Source organism: Lissotriton vulgaris, chromosome 5, assembly GCF_964263255.1.
Source record: "Lissotriton vulgaris chromosome 5, aLisVul1.2, whole genome shotgun sequence".
NCBI classification, from domain to species: domain Eukaryota; kingdom Metazoa; phylum Chordata; class Amphibia; order Caudata; family Salamandridae; genus Lissotriton; species Lissotriton vulgaris.
The window spans coordinates 1516906606-1516930310 of NC_141693.1; the positions used below are offsets into that span (position 1 = coordinate 1516906606).

Consider the following 23705-nt stretch of genomic DNA (forward strand, 5'->3'; position numbering starts at 1 on the left):
ATTGGGACGGTACACTCAGATGAGATTTTATAGGAAGCTACGAAGCAAACTACGGGGTTTAGACATCTCCTTGTGTATGGTGTAACGTAAGCAACAGAGTAGTAAATTGGCCCAGCTTGAAGATCAACTACAGGACTTGAAACGGCAGGACCAGGGGGAAAATGTGACCCAGCCGTGCCACCAACTAAAATACACACAACAACTATACGCTGGGAAATTACTATACGAGGCCAAAGCAGCATGGCTGGCCTCTCGCAGCAGAGGGGTGATCAATCAAGCAACCTGCTGCATCGCCTTTATCAGCTAGCGCTGCACCACTCTGCCCTCCCTAGCTTTAGAATCCCAGAATGCACAATATAGTCCGACTGGTCTCAAATTGCAAATAGCTTGGCAGAATACTATACTAACATTTATGCCGCCTGCAAAATCTTACCGGAAGCAACAATAGAGTTCTTCCCTGGACGACTTACCCCCAATGTCATAATAAATAGAACTATCACTTAAGAATATGAGAGTAAAATGGTTCGTTGACTTTTAAATAAATTCAATGCTTAGATACAAAGGAGGTCCTGACATTAATATTTTCTCAGGACAGAACGTTTCCTTTGAGTCTATAATCACTTATCATCAAAGAGGATCAGTTGAGTAAGTGCTTTTTCATTCTTTGGCATGGATGATAATTATGACCAGAATGTCACAATAAATGGGACTATCACTAAAAACATTTGGTCCCGTTTATCTTCATAATATAGAAACCACTGATTTATCAATTATAGTAACCCAAGAATAATACAAAATACATTTTATCGGACCTTTTGTTATAGTCAAGTTAGTATACCTTTCTAATTTGATGTATACTACCTTGTGTAATTTTTTTTTTTTGCTTTACATCATTTATCTATGGCTGGTGGTTTACCTTTCAAATGACCAATTGCTTGTCTCTAGCAGCAAACTTGTGAGTGCTCCTAAATGTGTACAAGCCATATGTATCAATCAATGCACTGTCTGTTTTTTAATTAATGGAGTGGTATAACAATAGTATGTTTATATAGGCTGAAATACAGATAAATGTACATAGGTGGTTGTGTTAATCTGAACAATGTTGAAAATATGTGAAGTCTTGCAGTGGATTATCATACACTAAGATAATCACTTTCTAAGATGTTTTATATTATGTTTTAAAGTTTTTTAATATTGTATAAATGGATTCTTTTTGTGGGTAGTGTGGTAATTTTCTGCAGAAGGCGTTTGATACGCCGAAACGCGCGTTGGAAAATAATTACTACTTGAACGACAGTTTGTTATTTTATGAATTTCAATTGTGTATTAAGTAAGATTTTTATGTGTTATTTTTATTCTTTTGCAATAAGATATGCAAATAAGATTTCTGTTTCATTTATGTTTAGACTCCATGTAATTGTTTTTTAACCAACCATGTACTTTTGTATTGAATAAAAATTACGACGTATATTTTTTTTTTTTAGCTAATTTTGCAGTGTGTTCGTTATACCCTCCGCATATCTATGTATTCATAGATTGCCTAGGAATTGTTTTTTCCACATCTGTTTATCCCTGTCCTAGGAATCGAACAAATATAGTTCAGGGGGCCTTGTTTTTTCTCCGATACGATTTACCCCCAAAGGCACTCCCCTGATGTGGCGAGAGTAGAATTGGATGCCCCACTAACGGTGGATGAGCTGAGCTCCGCCCTGGTGGATCTGATCGCCAGCAAAGCCTAGAGGCTAAACGGCTATCCCAGCGAATTTTTCAAAATATTTGAAACCTAGCTGGGGCCCCACTACCTCGTGGCACTTAGCACTGCACTCGACACCGGGCGCCTTCCGCCTGACTGGTAACATGCTGAAGAGGTGGTGTTCCTCCAACCTGGCAGACCCCCTGAATTCCACAAGTCCTACCGCCCAATATCTCTTCTGAAAGTAGAGGCTAAGCATCTGTCTAAGGCCCTCACTAACCTTATCGCACCATATATTACAGATTTGATACAATCAACTAGGCCGGGTTCATGCCGGGCTGCGCCACTCGACCTACTACTTGCTGGGTTCATATTGCCATAGCAGCAGTGGATCAGCTTGACAGCCCTGCGGCATTAATGCTGGCAGATGCAAACCAAGCTTTTGGTTCATTAAGCTGGACTTGCCTGTTAGCTCTACTGCGACAACTGAATATTGGTCTCAGATGTCTCTTACAATACAACTATTGTATACAGATCTCCCAGCATCGGCACATGTGGCCGGTTTGGTTTCGCACATTTTCCCTGTTGGGCGAGGTACTCGCCAGGGTTGCCCTCTGTCCCCATACTTATTTGCATTGGCGATGGAGCCGCTGGCGGCATTGGTCAGGATAGATGCCCATGTTCTAGGCTTTAAGTGGTCGGGGGTATTTCAGACCAAATTGCGCTCTAAGCGTATGATGTGCTTCTATTTATTTACTTAATTTTTTCCCTTACCGATTCAAACAGGACTGGTCCGAGACTACTCCGAAGTATGCAAATATTTAGAGAAACATCGGGTCTCTACATGAATGCCTGTAAATAGATCATGTGGCCACTGCACAGTCGGATTGAAATGGGTGGGTTGTCAAGAGACATGACATTAGTTACAGAGGGATTTAAGTCCCCGGGTGTGCATCTAGCAGCCTCTCCATCTACATCCTGGGACAGGAACCTAGCGCCCTTGTGGAAACCAGTCAAAGATTAGACACTGTCCTGGTCCCACCTACCTTTGTCCCTAATGGGCAGGTCCGCCATCTTAAAGATGGTTTCCCTCCCCTGCCTTCTCTATCAATTGCAAAATCACCCCATCAATATACAAATCACACGCTTTCGAAAGCAAAATGCAATACTGGGTCAATTTCTTTGTGGTGACTTTGCCGCCCAAATGGCCTTGAGAACCTGTTTTCAGTCCACATAATGCAGGGGAAAAGCTACACTGGACATCCAGACATATCATGCTGCATCTTACTCGTCCTCAACGATTCGTGATATGGGGATCGCGGGATCTGGCGAACACGGTAGAGTGCTGGCTGATGGGAGGGGGTGGGGTAATGACCTTCCATACATCTTTACACAAAATCTGAAATTCGGTTGTTGCCGCTGGTGACTAGAGTGATATTCGAGGTCTGGAGACTATCCCTGCGCCAAATGGGGTGGTGGGGTAGGCTTTCCTGAGAGACTCTCCTAAGGCACAATGGCCTGCTTCCCCCAACAATCCACACTACCCGGGTTAAGGGGGTGGGACGACATTGGAGTCTCCACACTGCAAGCGGCCTTCTGAGGTCTACCACTGAAATCCTTCCAGGAGCTCCAGAGAATTTGGCATGCCCCATTCTCGGTTTTATAAATATCTCCAACTTTGTCATGCATTGTCCCCATACATAGAAAACCTGGAGGCGTTGCCAGACTTCAACCCTATTGAAGCCAACGTTTTTATGGGTGACCTTGGGGTACATAAGATCACAAAGATCTACCAGTCACTTATCACGAACAGTCCCACTACATTTGATGGACTTCAAGCGGCGTGGCAGTCAGATATAGGCTCAATGGACAATGATTTGACTGAGGTGCTGGCATCTCCGCGTGGCACGGCCATAATGTCACGCCTAAGGCTTATACAATTTAAATACCTTCACAGAGTATATTTTACACAACACTAACTGTAGCGGGTGGGTTTGACGTCCCACTGTCTACGCTGTGGCGACAGAGGGCACTTTTATACATACAACCTGGCACTGTACCGTACTCCACAAATTCTGGAAAGGCATAATGACCAGGCTACCCGAGGTGCTAGAGTAGGATATACCCATGTCCCCAAGACCAGCCCTACCACATATTATGGTGGGAGTTGGGGGTAATAGATATAAGCGCCGCCTACTGCTCCTGGGGTTAACATTGGCAAAGGGAGACATAGCCAAGGCCTGGAAGGCGGTGTCGAAACCCCTCCTGCTGGGGGTTTGGACTTCTGCATGAGGCTGGAGATCCGCATATTTAAAGCAAGGGGATGTTCGCAGAAACACCCCAAAATATGAGATGCGCAGATTACTGTGGTCTTTATCTGGAGCCCATTGCCCCATGTTACGAGATGCAGGAATGTAAGGGCGGAGGGAGAGCGTACCAGGCTACAATTCAAAGATAAACCAGTTAAGATGGCCAGGTGGAGACCTTACAAGTGACTGTACTGTTAATATGGCACAACAGGTTTATTTATGTTCTCGTTTCAATGGGATAAAATTTATTGCTGGTTTCCTGGATATCTCACTGTACAAATGTCCATACGATAAAGCTCTGACATGCTCATTTAAGTGCAACTTTTGACACAATAACATATATATTTTTTTTTTTTTACACTTGCAGCTCTTGCTTCGTAGTGAAGAGCACTTCACATGCTGAGATATTGAAGTCCAGTAGATAGTTATAAAAAAAAAACAACACTGCTGCTGTGTTAAAGCGCTTTTTTCCCTATTATGGAAGAAGTGCGGATCATTCAGCGACCCAGAGGGAGAAAGGGTGAGGATGGAGGGACATGGACAACAAAGATGGGTGGGGGCATTAGGGCCTGGTGGCAGCACAGATAACTAAGGGTGGTGGATAGGCTGAAGTAAGCAAAAACAAGTCCAACAGAGGGTGGATGGGAGAAAACAATATAGGAGAGCGGAAAGCTGAGGAGTTCTGCTGAAAAGTCACTCTGGTACAGTGCTTAAGTTCAGATTTCATTTTGCACCATAATTTACCAGCAAACATCCACAACTGATAGAAATTGGGCTGTTTCAGAAGTGCTGTGCAGAGCCGAGGGGTTAGCTGCAGGCTTGCTTCGGTTGTCTGCTTTTGATCTATGCTTTACAGATTTATTTGGTCTAATAAGACTGTGATCAGGGAGCGAGGATATTGACTCTGATGATGGAGTTTAACTTGTGGCAGGCAGTTCAGTACTGCCAATACACTCCATTCTACTCTGGTATAAAAAAAGATGGGGCCATCTCCTGGCGCTGCGTTGAATGTCTGATTGAAACCCTTCTGCAAGATTTCTAATGAATGCGTCCGGGGTATGATCAGTCACAAAACTTTAGCCTTGATGAGAGGAAAGAGTATCTGCGACTTTCTTACAGGACTTCTCAACAAATTCACCATCTGCAGCAGCATCCAACATGAACGCAACATCCAAATTGATGTTGACTTTGTACAATGTTGTTGAAGTTGACTTCGAGAGCAAAACACTTCAATTCTTTAGTTTGCAAGTTCTCAAATCACGTGTGGACACTGACCTGTTTGGAGCATGCTGTTCAACCACTGGGTTATGGTGCATCCACCAAGAGCGCCCCAATGCTAGGGGAAAAGTGGGAGAATGAATGATGTTGGATTGAAGGGTTTGTGTTACTAGGTCTTGTTTCTTCTCATACTGGCACAGATATCAGTGAAGTGCACTAGTTTCCTTAATGTGATTTCTCTTTACTCTTGCTGGGAATGGTATGTTGTACCTGAAAGGCATGATCCATAAAACCCTGAAAGCATGGAGGGCCTTTAGACCCCTTGGAGTGCTCCAAAGTACTTGCAGGAAACATTAACTCTTAGAGACACACTGTTTGGGTTCAGAAACCCTAGGCCTGTCTCCGAAGGACGAGCAGATTTGTTTCCTGGTTTCAGGACATGCACATAAAATGGTCCACATTCGCACAATAGAAGCCCTCATTTTTTCAAACTTTTTTTTCTTTTCAGGAGGCAGTGCCATTTAGGCATGTATCTGTTCCCCTGTTGTCAGATTCTTTTCAGAATCTCCCAGAAAGATTACGACAAATTATGCTGAGTCCCTTTCTTCTCTCTTTCTTCTGTGAAGTTTTGGATTCATCTGCTGTGTCCAATCTATGAGCGGAGGTCGCAGCATATTTGGTAACCAACATAGAGAAAGTATTCTGTGATAAGACACCAGCGACCCCCTTATCAAGACAATTCTCAGGACCAGGGCTTGAGGTTACTGAAACCTGGCAGTGCTGTGAGGCCATATTAATAGCAATACAGGACTGTGCAAATCACTGGTTAGAAGATGTATAGGTGGAGAGGCATAAGTAAATTGGGATATATAGATGGATTCATAGCTAGATCGTTAGATAGATGTATGTGTTATGTTAATTTCGATTTATATAGCGCCAAATCACCGACAGGTCTCTTAGCGCTTGCTTTGGGAACCCTTCCTGGCTTTCCCTGCGAGAACCCCTACTGGGCATCCCCAAGGTGAAGACCAGGAATCCCATCGCGGTGGGGCCGTAGTGGAGATTAAGCAAGCTATTGCCCAAAGTTGCAGAGTGGGACTCCATGATTGGAGTAGGAACCGAGGCGAGACTTATCGAGTCCGTGGACATTTTTGAGCTCCAGACCCTGCCGCGTCGCGAATTGAACCCTGGTCCCGGGTCTGACCTCTGCATCAGGGTCTGCCTCCTCTAACCAGTGAGCCACACTTCTCCACTAGTGTGTGATATTGTGCACTTCAATTATGTCCATGTATGCGAAATAGATCATTTGTAATAGTTTTCAGGGATTTGTCTTGCAGGAGAAGATGTTCTTTGTTCACTAGTTCGGTAAAGATTCCTTGATGGAAGACTAGGATTAGAAATAACTTTTGTATTTTATTTAATTTGAGTTAGCCTTCTCCCCCGTTTTTAACATTGATGCCCACTTGCCTGCAATTTAATTGCAAAGCACCGCGTTTTGCGGGCCCTTGTCCTGGTGGCTCTTATTTGGCAGCCATCTTGGGTGAGTAGGACGCCTGACGGCGCCATTTTGTTTGACGGTCTAGACGTCATAAAGACGCTAGACCTCTACATAAGGAGGTCACACAGACGCGCAGCGGGATTGCCGGTTTTTCGCCGGAGTTACGCCAGAGTTCAGCCCGTCTGCGCCCGTCCGCGCCAGAACGGGCCCAGGGGCCATGCCTCTTATATCTAGCTCAGCTGTTCGCCCCGTGCCACCCGAAGTTCATTTTTATACCGGTGAGGTTTTGAAATCCTTATGCCCTCCTATACACTCTGATTGTACCTCCTGCCCCTTACCGATTCACAACTTTAAATGTGCTGGTTGTAATTTCCACACTGGTAAAATGTCTTGTTGTAAGGCATTGCGTCGGGTTCGTACACGAGGTAGACTGAGAAGAACAAAAAACCCTCTTAGGTGCCCTATACTCCAGTTTTGGAGTATCAACTGCAGGTCCCTCCCGAAACATAAACAAAACATTTATGCCTTTCCTAAACATTTATGCCTTTCTTGTTGATGAGCAGCCCGACGCTTTGTTTCTCACAGAAACTTGGCTTCAGGAAAGCTCTGGTCCTGACATTGCCATGGCAATTCCTAATAACTGTTATAGTAAGGCAGGAGACAGACTCCGGAAAAGGGGGGGGCATTGTCATAATTTTCAAGTCTACCTATACCTGTAAGCTTGAAGCCTTTCCCTTGTCCGGATGTGAAGCTGCTCTATTCAAACTAGCAATTAACCCTAAACTTACCCTGTCGGGCCTCCTGGTCTATCGCGCCCCCCCCCCCCCCCCCCCCGGCAATGCCCACACCTGGATTTCTTCATTTGTCAAGACCAAAGCTCCCCCTACTTCTCAGGGCTGCAAATTTCACCATTTTAGGTGATCTTAATTTGCATCTAGAAGATCCTTTATGCACCACTAGTAAGCGCTTCCAATCTGACCTGGAGGTTCTTAACCTTTCGTTACGTAATTTTGGATCCACTCACTCTGCTGGACATCAACTGGATCCCATTCTTTCCAATCTTCCTTTTGATTGTTCAGAGTGCCCGCCGGAGTGGTCCGACCACTATGCAGTCCATTTCGCTTTGCTTCATTCTAAGAACTTGGTAAAGAATGGCTGCTGTAAGGGCGAATTAATCCACCGGTGGGGTAAACTTGATATTACAAAGTTTAACCAGCACCTTTCGAACACCCGTCCGAAGAACCGTGATGTTCCAGTTATGGTACTGAATACCGCTGTATCACATTGGCTCACCGATGCTGTAACCACCCTCCTTCCTCTTACCCCAAAACATTTTAGGTCTCGTCGTTCCCCGGCACCTTGGTTCTCTGTCGATCTGAAGGTCTTACGAACCAATTGCAAGGCTCTCGAAAGGAAATGGAGGCACTCCTACTCTGTTTCCCGGAAGACTGCCTACAAAGAGGCTTTGAAAGAGTACCACTCACAATGTAAAATTGCGAGAGCTGCATACACTGAGTACAGTGACGCAAGCACAGAATTGCCCACGCACTCTTTTTTTCCGTTGTCAAAAAATTGACAGGAGCGGATACTACCCAGATTCCCCCAGCTTTGGAGGAAGCTCAGTGTAACTCCATTGCAGAATTCTTTATTGCCAAGGTTGAGCGCATATACGACTCTGAGTGCTCCCTTGACAGTAAAGGAACACCTATCGTAACAGGTTGCAGCGATCAAACAACCGCCTTCAATGGCGAAGGTTACAAATTGGCAACTGTTCGATGATACCTCGTTCCTCTCTTGCCTGAGCAGTGTAAGATCTGGTTCACCCCGTGATCCTGTACCTGCTAAAATCCTAAAGCTACTGGACCTCAAACCCCGGTGGGTTCTCATGAGACTCTTGAATGCATCTTTAACTGAGTCTCGTGCTACAGGATTGGAAGCATGCAATGGGTGTTCCCCCTCCTAAAAAAAAAAAGACAGGAGCCGATGTGTCAAATCTCGCCAACTTTAGGCCCATATCCTTGTTGCCTGTTCTCTCTAAAGTGCTGGAAAGGCATGTTAACACTCAGCTAAACCATCTTGTGGAAAGCTCGGGATTTTTACATTCTTCCCAGTCCGGTTTTCGCGCTCATCATTCCACCGAGACCCCGCTACTCGGGGTGACAGAGTTTGCGGCACGGTATCGACCGCGGGGAAACTTCTGCACTCATCCTTTTGGATTTGAGCGCGGCGTTCGATAGTGTCCCATTCCATCCTTCTGAATTCTCTCCGGTCCCTGGGAGTAGGTGGTCATGCGCTAGCCTGGGTTGCCTCCTTTTTCGGTGCGCGCTCTTTCCAGGTTTTTTCTACGAAAGCCGCATCTGCCACATGTCCATCGGCGCATGGTGTACCCCAGGGGTCCATAATCAGCCCCCTACCATTCAACATCTACGTCAGACCCCTAGCTACCATCGTGGAGGACGCTGGGCTGACTATATTTTCATACGCCGACGACACCCAAATTGTTTTCTCCCTTTCCACCAGTGAGTGCAACAGTATTTCGATCTTGAAAACCGGACTGTCACGTGTAGCTGAGTGGATGCAGAGGCATCTCCTCAAGTTAAACGGTGACAAGACCGAGATCGTCATTTTGGGGAAGCATAAAGATCTTTGGGGCCCGCAACATTGCCCCAGTGACATGGGACCCCTCCCCCAGCCAGTCTCCATGGTTCGCAACCTCGGATTTCTCAGACGACAAACTCTCTATGAGGCAGCAGGCCACCAAGGTGGCCGCCATCTGTTTCACCACCTTGAGATGGCTCCAGAAAATGTTATGGATGCTGCCCCATGCCACCAGGAGAACTGTAGTCCAGGCGTTAGTAACCTCTCGCCTGGATTATGGAAATGTCCTTTCGGTGCCGACGCTGCTACCATTAACAAACTCTAGGTTGTACAAAACTCGTCGGCCTGACTTCTATGTAACATCCCGAGGAGATCATCGGCTTCACAGGCTCTTCGCGACCTACACGGGCTTAGAGTCCCTAGCCGCATTAAATTTAAAGCCCTGTTATCTTTTTAAAATTAAGCAGGGCTCGGCCCCAAAATATCTACAGTCTTGTCCAACCCTACAAGCCTACTCGCACACTAAGATCTTCTGCTAATTTGCTATTTTATTGTTCCAAGATTCAAACTTGTGAAGCTGGGAGGGCGCTCCTTCTCCCACCTAGGCCCCAAATCCTGGAACGCACTACCTATCGCCTTGAAATCAGAGACAAACTTATTTTGTTTCCGGAAAAAATTGAAAACCCTACTCTTTCATCTGGCGTTCTAGCTGGTTTATGAAACTGATGTGTCCTTACTTTCTACTTCAGTCTATCCCTTGCGCCGGGAAACCCACTGCGGGTAGCTGTTGCGCATTATAAGTTCAAATAAATAAAAAATAATAGAGGAGAATCAGTCTTGGCAATCGCTGATTTAGTGTGTTTTCTGTGACTTGTTAAAGGTTGTCCTACTTGTGTCCAACTATCATGGTGATAGGCTTTGCCTTCACACTGTGTTGTTAGCATTAGCCTATTAGAGGTTTAAACGCCATCTTTCCATTCTGCTGCTTCTGCACACGGCACATATTGTTTAAGCTTTTAGCCTAGTAGAACATTTTTCTTCACACGAGAATAATGTTTGACTATAATATCCGCTTTGCTTGGTAAGCTATGTCTGAACAGTGAGTGCCGAGGCCTTCAAGGTTATTTCAACACAGTGGTTGTTGTTCGGTATGATCAGCGCACGTCTTAGACATAACACATGTACAGCTGTGGCCAACTTTGGATTTTGGCGCGTTTAATAATGCACGGCGCAGAGCAGGCAGACAGACTTGATGAATATTCGCATGCAGAGTTGGTATAGAAGATGTGATCCCTTTCTACTAAAACCAGAACTATGGGGTCTCCCTGCTAAAACCCAAAGAGACTTTCTTTAGATATATTATAATATACTAACAAGGGAGGGTAAGACTTGGGTGTAATTTAGCCTTCTTCCCTTTAGCATTTTACCATGCTTTCTCCCTTTGTATTTTATGGAATTGTAACTATGCTGATAACCTTGTTGCTTATAATATGTTTGCTTGCATTAGCTAAGATACTGCCTCTGAGAACACTGCATTAGAAATAAATATATATTTCAAACTTGCACGTGTCCTCATTTACTCCTCGTTCTGGACTGGTATGTTAGTATAACGAAAGTGTTCATGTGTTCCACGTGACCTGAGGTGTTCTAAGTTCATGTTCTGGGCTGTCTTATCATTGGGGGGTGTGTAAGAACCAATGAGACACTGATTGCTAGTCTGGTAGGGGATTTTGGATACGAAGGTGAGTTTTGGCACACCCTAATTCACTGAGGTTCCAAGTCTCTATGCACAGTTCTGTGTAGGAGCAGAATCCCTGCGACACAACTAGGATAGTCTTAACACTGCAGCTGTTGTCATAGGTGAACAGTGAAGTAGTGTGGCTCACTGGTTAGAGGCGGCAGACCCGAGAGCAGAGGACGGCCCGGGACCAGGGTTCGATTCCCGGCGCGGCAGGTTTCTGGACCAGGGTCAGCGGACTCGATAATTCTCTCGCCTCGGTGCCCACTCTGATCAGCGATCACACTCTGCAACTCTGGGCATTAGCTTGCCTCATCTTCACTAACTGCCCCACCAGACCGCCGGGGATGCCTGGTCTCACCCTGGAGATACCCATTAAGGGACCATCTCTCAGGGAAGCTAGGAAGGGTTTCGCAGCGGTCGAAGCGCCTTGGGACCCTACGGGTAAGTAGTGATCTATATAAATGCCAATACATACATACAATACATACATACAACAACATATGAAAAGCAGGTTTCCAAAGTGTATTTCCTGTATGACTGTATGTCCAGATCAAAGGAAATGGGTCCCAGAAAAAGCTTTTTAGGCTACTTGAAACCCTCAAAAGAGGTGTGGTGGTGTGCAATCCGCCCTTTGCCCTACTGCCATTCCTGCTTGCCTGGTAGCAGCATATCACTGATCCCCACTCAGTCAAGCATATTTAATTTATTAAAAGCCGCCATGTTATAGTGTACAGCTTCTGTTCACTTGAAAGTATTGTAGTGACCTCCGGTGCACTGCTCTTTAATTATAGCCTTACAGTGGCTAAGATATTTGATTGTAGCCACTAACAATTGACATGCTTTCTTGTGTTTCATGTGCAACTCAATTTTTTTTAATTCTCTTTAAACACCTTTCAGGGAACTAGACCTTTTCCATGGAAGGGTTTCCGATATTTCCGGAATCATGGATGGTTATTTACTAATCCAACATATGTGCCTCTCCCAGACTTTTTCATTCTTGGGAGTTTAATCCATCAAAGAGAGCCCTATCGCTTTCTGAACAGTTAACAAAGTGGTGTCAAGAAGGAAGGGGGGTCGGGGGGGGGGGGGGGGGAGAAATGTTACCAGTTGGAAGTATTTCATCTGTTGAATATGTAATTAGTATAAACATTTTTTGATTTTGTATTCGATTTATAGAGGGCCTTATCACCCAGGGGTCTCTAAGCGCTTATCAGCGGATGCACCTGGAACGCACAATGGGGCCACTAAAGTGTACCCCATGCTTCCTGAAACAAAATGGTTTTCAGCTTTTTTCTGAATGGTAGTAAACTCGTTTCCTTGCGCAAACTCGCTGGTAAGTTGTTCCAGACTATGGGATTTGTATTGGAAAATGCTGGCCCTCCAAGAGTAGATAGCTTGAACCTGGGACAAGTCAGAAATGCGGCATCTGCCGATCATAAAGTCCTACTGGGAGCATAAGTTACTAAACGCTCCCTAATATAGTTTGGGGCTTGACAGTACAGGGTTTTATGCATAATTCAGAGGCCCTTGAACTGAGCCCGTTGCCTGAATGGAAGCCAATGGAGCTCACGAAGGAGTGGGGTGGCATGTGTCAGTTATTAAAGCTTAATCTGGCTGCGTCGTTCATAACAGTTTGTAATCTAGCCAGCAGTTGTTGAGGAAGACTGGCATACAAGGAGTTTCCATAATACAACCGTGCCAGAAGTCCAAGTCTGAGCGTGTCCAAGGTCAGGAGAGGGGATAATTTACGCAATTGTCTCAGTAAGCCCACACAAGTGCCAACAACCGCTGAGACCTGGGTAGACATAGTGAGTTTGGCATCTATGTATAGACCCAGACTTTTCACGGCCACTGCTGGTTCCGGGGGAAGGCCCTAGTTCAGTGGGCCATAGGAGGTCGTTCCACGGACTGGATGCCGTTGTAATCGCCAGCACATCAGTCTTGGCCGGATTTATTTTCAGCGCGTTGGCCGTCATCCAATTGACAGTAAATTTTAAAATATTTTGCAGTCTCAGATGTGCTGTAGGTGAGTTGTCAATTTGAATAATAATCTGGGTATCATCGGCATAATTGTAAATCCGGCAATCCATCTGATTTAATGCTGAAATTAGGGGCTGCAGGTAGGCATTAAACAATAAGGGTGAGAGAGCCGAGCCCTGTGGGACTCCAAATGTAAGGTCCGCTGGATCAGGGACCAGGTTCGCCAATTGTACTCTCTAAACCAGGCCGGCAAGGAAGGATGTCAGCCAGGCGTGGTCAGTGCCCTGGAAACCTAGGTCCCTCAACCGCGACAAAAGTTGATTGTGATTGACTGTGTCAAATGCCGCAGAGGGGTCCAACAGCACCAGGGCACACAGGATTTTCTTATCTGCCCTGAGTCATGAGCATGACCAATTCCGTGCTGTGATGAGCTCTGAACCCAGCCTGGTTGGGTTCTAACAGATTGTTGTTTTCAAGATCACAAGAGAGCACTGGCAGAACATGTTGCTCAATTATTTTGGCTAAGAATGGCTGTTGTGAAATGGGCCTAAAATTTTTCACGACCTTAGTGTCAGCCCCCGGCTTCTTTAATAATGGGATCAAACGGGCCTCCTCAAAGTTGGCAGGAACCTGTCCTAGATGGTACTTACCTTTCTGTGATTTAAAATATTCTTAGTTTTTATTTTTGGGCAATATAGTTCTTTCAACCTTGCTAAATCGTCTTGATATAAGGTGAAACCTGATTGCTCTTGCATAACTTAAAATAACTTGTCAAAGTGGTTTAAAAAGCTCAAGGGTTTAAACTAAACTATGTGCCACCCATCAAGGCTCGAAAAAGCATACAAGTGTTACTTGACTTGCAGGTCTAGTAACTTGAATAATCTACTCTACCTAACTGTAATGTACTTGACCCATGAACTGGTCTTGTTGTGTAATCCTAGGCAAAATCTTGTCTTAAGGAGCCGCCTTTTTCTTTATTGCATGAGAACCTTCAAATATGCAATTTCACTACTACTGCTTTACAAATTTTTTTATTTAGTAAGCTAAATGTTTGACCCCTGTATAACCGGAATCGAGCCTATATATATCTATATCTATCTATACTACTATTATAAAGAGAGAACTTGCACCTTTTGGTCAGGTAAACTCGGGAACCACAGCGCCAATCTACACACCGATACATCTATGAAAATGTCAGGGTGTGTAGATGGACATAGGCTATATAAATGTAAAAAAAAAGTAAATTTCAAAAATTTACGTTTGTAAACAAAGTAGTCCCCTGAAAGTAGCGCTGGCCACGACGCGACGTGCGTGATGACAAGGAGGGCGGTGCAGTAATGCCTCCTATACTCTGGTATTTCTTTCTTCTTTTACTATTATCAGGTTTTGTCTTCAGGGCCGTGTCTCTTCTATGTCTACGGCTCTGCAGCGAGCTGTGGCCGGTCCTCGGAGCTGTCACTTTTGTACACACTAAAGATGGCGACAACAGGGGAGCCGAGTGCCGGGCTGGAGAGTCCGAGCAACGAGTGCGGTGGAGCGGAGGGTCCGCGCTTGAGCACCCTGCCCAGAGTTGCTGGAACGCATCCTCTGCTCCCCAGGACTTACTGCCGCTGACATCTGCCGCGCGGCTCGGAGCTGCCGAAGGTTGCGGGATCTTTGCGGGGCCCGAGGAAAGGTGTGGAGGCAGCAGTTCCGGAGGAGGTACTGGGGCGCAAAGGGTTTAGGATTAGAACAACAATTCTCGAAATGATGACTGAGGAGAAATAAGGATAGGGTAATGTGGGCAGTTAGGATTAGATGGCGGATTTTAAGTAACAGGAGAACTGAGTCGACATCAGTGTAAGAGCGAACAGAGATGAATGTGTAGGAGTGCTGCGCTGCAGTGGATTACTCGGTACGAAGTGTAGCTAGTGCTGGGGAAGATTATTAAAGAAGAGTTTAAAGCAAACCACGGACGTGGTATATGTGGTAAGGAGTGTGTAAGCACATGCACGTAACGGGAAGAAGATGGGGTAGCAGTGCAAGAACTGATAAGAAACATAGGAAAGTTTAACAGATCTGGGCGAGCCAAATCAATTCTATACGTGAGTGAGTCTGGGCGGGAGGGAGTCTGTGCGCGAGGGGGTCGGACCGGGTGTACTGCCCCCAGCCCCTTTCTGCCCCAGGCAACGCTGGGCCGGACTGATTATTTATTTATTTATATATATATATATATATATATATATATATATATATATATATATATATATATATATATATATATATATATATATATCCTACTGGCGGTCGCCAGTAGGTATATATAGTTAGGATTTTTTCTCTATGGGATTTTTGAAAATTCTATGTCTAATAACTTTGGCGTTTGTGGACGGAATTGGCTGAAATTTTCAGGAAAATGGCACATTTGTTTCTGAGCAGCTCCTGAAAATTTGGAGGGGGTTCGTCAAGGGGGGGGCCGAGAAAAAAGGGGGGGTCCCAAAACGCATTTTTCCCATGTTAATTTCCATAGGGGGGTTGGCCTCACTTTTAGCTCGAACGGCTGAATGGATTTGCACGAAACTTGGCAACATTGTAGGGACTGTTAGCCCGATGTACCTTTGCTAGGTCTCAATATGTGCTCCAGTGGATTTTGATAAATTAACGTTCAAAAAAAATAAATATATATATATCTGTAACAGCGTCCCGGGTAGCACTCCGGTTCGCATACTTTTCGCGTAACGGAACTTTGCGAAGCTGATTGGCTCTTCGGTGTCTGTCAACATTCTAAACAGTCTGGAGCGGCCGCCATCTTGTCTCTCGGTAGGATCGAGAGACAAGAGGAGGCCAAAACGAAGGGGGAAATGACCATAAGGGGGCATAGTAGATCCTCCCTGACCCCCTAGGTTTGATGTGGAGGCTTTAAAAGGGCCCCGCGGGGCAAAAAAAAAATCGTTTTTTTGCGTTATCAATAGTGTTGTCCGTATTCGCAGTCAGTACCCTTCCCCGCCCGCCATGTGCACAAAGACCGCATACATCCCCCATAACGTCAAGGCTAAGTAACTAGAACGTCATAAGGAGTTGCAAGTCGCTCCCATACTGGCGCCATTTTGGTCGAGGCCAGGCAGGTTCAGAGTTTAGTTCAATGTCTCCAGTAAGTAGCGGCAGGACCAAAATCCTTTTCGGCAGTTCTGGCTTCGTCATTACGAGCACTAGAAAACAAGACATTCTGGGCAATACCACCCTTGACGCAGCCCTTTATTGTACAAGATAGTGTCTTTCAAAAGCCAGGGGTATAGGAGTATGTAACAAGCGAGCCATTTAATTGAAAAAACTAAACGTGACAAACTGTTGTAGGATCAGTGAAGGTTGATTTTTTTTTTAATTGAAAGTATAACAGGATCAGTTACAATAAAATCGTCTATACGCACACCATGGGCGAGTATCATGGGTAACATTACTTCAAAGCTTTATTAATACAATAATTAATAATGAAAAATCGACATCAATAGGGTTGTCCGTATTCCCAGTCAGTACCCTTCCCCGCCCGCAATGTGCACAAAGACCGCATACATCCCCATAACGTCAAGGCTAAGTAACTAGAACGTCATAAGGAGTTGCAAGTCGTTCACATACTGGCGCCATTTTGGTCGAGGCCAGGCAGGTCCAGAGTATAGTTCAATGTCTCCAGTAAGTAGCGGCAGGACCAGAATCCTTTTCGGCAGTTCTGGATTTGTTATTACAAGCACTAGAAAACAAGACATTCTGGGCAATACCACCCTTGACGCAGCCTTTTATGCTACAAGATGGTGTCTTCCATTCAGAAAATATTGTTGGCAGCATTTTGAAATGAAAGATAAATGGGCGTTCTCCTAGTGAGTCTCACATTGTTACATTTATGAAGAATGTTGAAGAGTAGTATGTTGAAAATCTGAAGCCATCGTTCTACAAACTCTCAACCAGCCTTGGATGGAAAAATCCTGAAGAATGTACAAACTGAAAACCAGTTTTTGTTTGCATAGCATCAGCAGCAACACTTGAGTCAGCTTTGTGTGAAGCCGCCATCTTGATCCAATCAATACCGTCCCCTTGCACACATTCAGGGACCAGGCCGCAGGACGTGTCTTCAGGTCAAACGGATTGTGGGACAAGGTCAAGAATGGAAGAGTCACCAAAAGGCAAAAAGTTCCGTCGGACCCCGGGAGCCGGCCGCCTATGTCGGGGGCGATCTCAGGCCTCACCACGGCAACAAGACTTGGGGAGGGGGCAGGAGCCAAGCGCCCCCTCCCAGTCCGCACCACCACACCGCCTCTCGGGGGCCTCCGTCAAGCGGTTCAGGGAGGCACCACCTCACATTGCTTTCCAATGCAGTCAGGTCCTCAAACAGCCCCCACTTACACTCACCTATGAAAATCTTACTATTGAGGCTTGACTGAGACCAAGGAGATCAGAGTGCATGTCTGTGTAAGGTGATGTACCTCTGGGGCGACAAGGTCCGAAATGGAAGAGTCGCTGTATCGCAAGAGTGGGTGAAATTTAGCCGAATGGCGGGTGAGATGCTGTAATAGCAAGAGCAGGCGCAACTCAGCTGGCCGAGAGAGACTTGGGGAGGGGGCAGGAGCCAAGCGCCCCCTCCCAGTCCGCGCCACCACACCGCCCCTGGGGGGCTTCCGTCAAGCGGTTCAGGGAGGCACCGCAGGCAGCCGTTATTCAGATCAGTGGCTCTCACCGGCAAGGCTCCCCTCCTTTAGCAGCGATTGTTGGCGCTGTGGTTGCGGCCGGAGGCCCCGCCTAGTCAACGCCCCGGCCTCCATGTCGTAGGCCGCAAGAGTGGGCGCAACTCTGCTGGCCGAGTGAGAAATACCGTCCCCCTGCACACATTCAGGGACCAGGCCGCATTGCGGGGGCACCGCAGGACGTGTCTTCAGGTCAAACGGATTGTGGGACAAGGTCCAGAATGGAAGAGTTGCTGTATCGCAAGAGTGGGTGAAATTTAGCTGGATGGTGGGTGAGATGCTGTAATAGCAAGAGCAGGCGCAACTCAGCTGGCCGAGAGACTTGGGGAGGGGGCAGGAGCTAAGCGCCCCCTCCCAGTCCGAACCAATGAAAAGTGTTAAGTCTCATGACCTAGCCTTACATCATTTGGAACTCAAAAGTGAAATGAACCAATGAAAAGTTTTATTAACAAGTCACATGACCTGTTATGCTTACGTTACGCGCTCCGCGCCGCGCCCCGGATCGCTTCCGGGTAGCTGCTTTTCGCGCCTCGCGCACCGGAGCACTTCCGGGTGCGCTAACGCGGCGCGTCATATGACAGAAGGGACAGGCAACAAGCACCATCAGTCAGAGGGGAGGGCAAGTTCTTCTCTACCGGGTCACGTTGGGGCTCCACCGGAACTGATCGAATTGGTAGTCTACAGTGTTTCTGGATGTTTCAGACTGAAGCTGGCATCCGCATGAGAGCACCACCATCTCGTGGCTCCGTCGTGGCCATTCCGCAAGCAATCATGGCAGCCGCTCCCCACCGGAAGCCTGCGGGAGTCGGAAGCCCCGGTGACTTTTGTAGAATCTTCAAAGCTGAGGGGACGCTTTTGGGAATGGGGCCCATGCCCTAGCAGTCAAGCGTCCGAGTTCCAGGGTTGCCCAGAGCCATCCTTGCAGGCCAGGCCCAAGGAGCGGGTGCAACTCAGGTGGCTGAGTGAAGCGCTGGGGTGTAGCTGAAACCTCCACCTGGGGAGGTGGGGGAGGCTCGTTCGCGCCGCCTCTCCCTTTCAGTGCACCCCACGCTTTCAAGCGTCAGAGTTCAAGGGTTGCCCAGAGCAATCTTTGCAGGCCAGGCCCAAGTCTGTGGAGCCGACCGCCATTTCCTGAGCTCCGTGGCAGCCGCCTGTCGCTGTACTGCATGAGTGGGTGTAATTCATCCGGATGGCGCGTGAGACGCTGCAATAAAAAGAGCAGGCGCAATTCAGCTGGCCGAGCGAGGCCCTGTGCCGCAGGAGCGGGCGCAACTCAGGTGGCCGAGTGAAGCGCTGGGGTGTAGCTGAGAAACCTCCACCAGGGGAGGTGGGGGAGGCTCGTTCGCGCCGCCTCTCCCTTTCAGTGCACCCCACGCCGTGTCCTGGCGCAGGTATATGATGGTTGGACCAGGGCACCGCAGGACGTGTCTTCAGGTCAAACGGATTGTGGGACAAGAGTCACCAAAAGGCAACAAGTTCCGCCTGACCCCGGGAGCCGACCGCCTATGTCGGGGGCGATCTCAGGCCACACCAGGGCAACAAGACTTGGGGAGGGGGCAGGAGTCAAGCGCCCCCTCCGAGTCCGCGCCACCACACCGCCCCTCGGGGGCCTCCGTCAAGCGGCTCGGGTAAGCATCGCAGGTAGCGGTTCTTCAGATCAGTGGCTGTTAGCAGCGATCGTTGGCGCTGTGGTTGCGGCTGGAGGCCCCGCTTAGTCAACGCCCCGGCCTCTCCATCTCGTAGGCCGCAGAGTAGTCGGGGAGAAATCCCGGGAACGGCGGCATGCATTTGGATCGATGTTGCAGCAGGCTGCCATGTAAATAGTTATTTAATAAAACGTTTTACCCTGTTACTTTGCTGGCGTGTTGTATATATTTATAATATTTGCACAGTGTTTGTCGTTGTTTTGGGCGGGGTGGGCGGCGGAGCCGAGCTGTCTTGCAGCCATCATGGCATCGAGCTCAGTTCCTCTCACTAGTTTCATATTTCTCATGAGGGTTTGTTCCTAATGTTTCTATTTTAGCGAGGTCAAAAAGAGATCCCATTAGTGGCCTACTGATTTTGCTTTATTCCTTTTGTTGTTTCTAACGATTTTTCACTACCTGCAAAGACTAAACAGAGTATTGCGACTCTGTGCTTGTTTGTAAATAGAGAATGAACCAAAGAGAACCAATTCTTACAGTAAATGCTTGGATAACAATAAATCAAATGGAGAGGGAAGCAGGCACGACGGATTACAACGGGGGCAAAGGCCTGCGTTACCTACCCTTCACTATCTGCAAAGAAAGAATACTCCTAAAAGAAAAGGGGGAGGGGGGGGCAGCGTTCAAAGCACATCAGCGTGCATAGACACGAAAATGTTTTTACCTACCACGTACTTGACATTTAACAGCTTTTGATATTTGCTATTAAAAAACCACTGAAAAAACCATAGGTTATAGACCATATATAGTTAGGAATTTGCATTTACAAAACCTTGAAAATTCACTGAAAAAACCATGGGTTATAGACCATATATAGTTAGGAATTAGCATTTACAAAACCTTATTTTACTCACACAACCATTGAAATTCCATATATAGTTAGTTGCACTAACTATATATTGCGCACCCGCAATCCACTGCTGATGTCACATATTACATCATTCATGACATGGTCAGTGACATCACTGATGACATCACTGATGACATCACTGATGACAACTCAAATGACATCACTGATAATATCATTCATGTGATAATACAATGAACCTCTTCAGACTCTAATATAACCTTAGATACAATCAGTGTAAAAAGACACTCACAGATTGTCACTCATCCATGGAGTTACTCATACATCTAGTCAGTCATGCAAAGAATCAATCACACCTCCATTTCCTTAACTATAAAGTTATACACACCTTACTAATTCAAACATATTCTAACACATATTTAATCTCCTATACGATCCCTGATACAAGTTCACAATGATCCATACAGCCACTCACACATTCACTGGCTCTTATGCATGGTTATATATGTCAACTCTCACATGTCAAAGTAAGTACATATGTAAAACACAGTACGTGTTGCACTGAGATATCCATTCACTCACCAATACACTCCTGCACACAGTCAATCGCCCATGCAGCTGTTTCCACATGCACTTTTGAACCCATACATCTAGTGAATCAACTGCTCACACATCTATGCACAGTCATACACCTCCCAGCCACTCACACACTTAGACTCCCATACAAATACTTGGGCAACCAATGAATATCCCATATAGTTACTCATATAGCTACTGATTAACACATTCAGCAGTTTACAGAACAGACCGAATGATGTACAAATTAAGACTGTTTAGTCACTAACCCATGCACTCAGTGAGACACATTTAATCACTCACTCATACAGTCAGTCATGCACCTAATAAATTCTTCATCCAGACACTTATACATCCACTCATTCTTCAATATGTAAGACATATTTTAACTTTACAGAAACATAGTCATTGGATAATGTCATCAGTGATGTCATCAGTGATGTCACTGATCATGTCATGAATGATGTAATATGTGACATCAGCAGTGGATTGCGGGTGCGCGATATATAGTTAGTGCAACTAACTATATATGGAATTTCAATGGTTTTGTGTGAGTAAAATAAGGTTTTGTAAATGCTAATTCCTAATTATATATGGTCTATAACCCATGGCTTTTTCAGTGAATATATATATATATATATATATATATATATATATATATATAATCTCATGATCCTTTGCGTGGCTCTTAGATCACTAATAGCATTATCATCAGGGCAGGAGCACTAATAATTCTCTGTTCATGCTTAAAACCCACCATTCATGAATATATTATTAAAGCATGATGTGGTATTGCACTTTTGCACTATCATTTACAGATGGCATATTTTCCACTGAAATGGCCACATAGCTTTCTCACTAACATGTAGTTTTACTGATAATACGCATAAACAATGTTTGGAAATTATGTTTCAGCAAAAATATAAAAAAATTTGCACATCAAAAAGCAAAGTGTTCCAATTTGTTTAGATGGTTTAAAATTATTTTTTTCACCACAGAATTACAAAAATGTCTTCCTAACTAGTGAAATATATTTTGTTTGAACAGGTTACTTAGCTGTGTTAGAAAAAAGCCTAACATCTTACAGCCTTTCGTTTCACATGCGTTCGTTCAATTGTCACACAGTTCACTTTACAAAATCCTCTTAACTTCAGTCACATAAAGAAAAATAAATGTAGGAAGACAAACTGACTTCTGTTTCTCAAAGCTAGCAAATGTGACATAACATTTAAAGACCTCTTTATTGTTGTTTCACTTTGAGCAATAAAGTTGCGTATAAAACTCATCTTGTCACATTTGCTCTGCTTTTGGAGACGGGGCAAAAGTCAGTTTGTATTCCTGCAGTTACTTTGTGTTCTGGGACTGAAGTTAAAGTATTTTCAGCTTGTCAGAGCAAGTAGTCCCTAAAAATAGCTCGTCATGATTAAATCTTGCTCAAGGATGAGTAGATTTTTTTGAGCCCTGCCCATGTCACGGGTTTACTTGCCTGTCCGGTCTCCACTATCACCATTATCTATTCATGTGCTAGTTTCTGGATATCTGAGTTGGAGAACAGAAGCATCAAGGTTTGGGTGTGTCACTAGCATGGTAGCAATTAATTTTATATGATAATGTACGTACATTATCTTAAGGTTATTGGTTGTCTTCACATCTTACACTATTCTGGTGTTTCAGCATCATGTAGTAGGCCATAGCGGCGGCTCCTCTGCAATGGCAGAGCCAGCAGGTGAAAAATAAAACACTATATTATCTTTTTATTTATCAGTTGCTGGCTGAGCCAGCATGTGCAGGGAGGGGCGAGGACAGACTGGGAGATGGAGTACTACGTACCCTTCTAAATGTGCATATCCGTGTGTCTGGCATCTTATGCTGGCCAAACTGACATGCGCATTTGGGTTTCTCCAACCAAGCTGTATTGCACAGGGTTGGAGAAACAGCACAGACTGCCTGTGCCTGAGCGAGCGTTAATCCAGCTCGCTCAGGCCAATCCTCTCGCTGTTAATGCATGAGAGCAGCGTGGGGATTGGATGGGGAGTCTGATGCCAGAACTGGAAGCGGAGGAGTGCGAGGTGGCTGGCGGCACCAGTCTTATTGTTTTTTATTATTATTCAACCCCTGCACGATTAACCCCGTGCCCACTCCACGACCGCCCTACCACTCTTAATTTGCGTCTTATGCCACTGGTAGGCCATGTTCTGAAGTCCTGTGGCTGGCCACTGTGTTTGGGGGAGAAGGAAAATGATGAAGATAATGAGCATAAAGCACAACCTAGATGCAAGATATTGAGCAGGCACATGGAATCATGCTCTAAAATTGTCAAGTGGCTTGTCTGTTTGTTTGGGCACAGAAGATGGCAGAGATAATGTTTTGTGGCAGTGTGGTTCATCAAGCCTAGCTTGTTGCTTAATGAGTAGCTTTGTTAAACTCTGCTCTGAGACCGCTTGCTATCTCTGACCATTCTTTGCTTATTTTCCTAACAGGCCTTAGAAAAGATTGACACTTACATGAAATCGAGCCGCTTTATGAAAATTCCAATCAATAACCGAATTGCCAAATGGTGCAATGAGAAGTAGGACCAGCTTCACCAAATGGCAGAAGAGCCTTGCATAACAAAGCAAAAACATCAACCTCTGTTTAATGACTAATAAATCCTCTAGTCTAAATCTGTGTTTGTTTTTTGTCATGTTTTCCTGCCCCACTTTTTTTAGCTTGCTTACCAAGAACCCTGCATTTCTCATATCTGTGGGAAACTTGCATAAGCAGTTACTAAGAAGTTGTAGATTATTCAAGGCCCATATCCATGCACACCTTCTGGCTTGCTGCACCGTTTTGTTTTACAAACCGATACCTATCTAGGTGGATGCTGACG

The 23705-nt window shown here is 45.6% G+C and overlaps 1 protein-coding gene across 2 annotated transcripts in view; it reads left to right on the forward strand.

The window, feature by feature from the left end:
• The window catches only part of LOC147712903 (glutathione S-transferase Mu 1-like), a 110207-nt gene extending 86708 nt beyond the window's left edge, over positions 1-23499 (forward strand). For both annotated transcript variants that reach the window (XM_086923579.1, XM_086923580.1), the window contains exon 8: positions 23317-23499. In XM_086923579.1, coding sequence (XP_086779705.1) covers positions 23317-23409 — 93 coding nt within the window. In that variant the 3' untranslated portion in view covers positions 23410-23499. The remainder of the gene's footprint in view (positions 1-23316) is intronic.
• Positions 23500-23705: the final 206 nt, after the last annotated feature.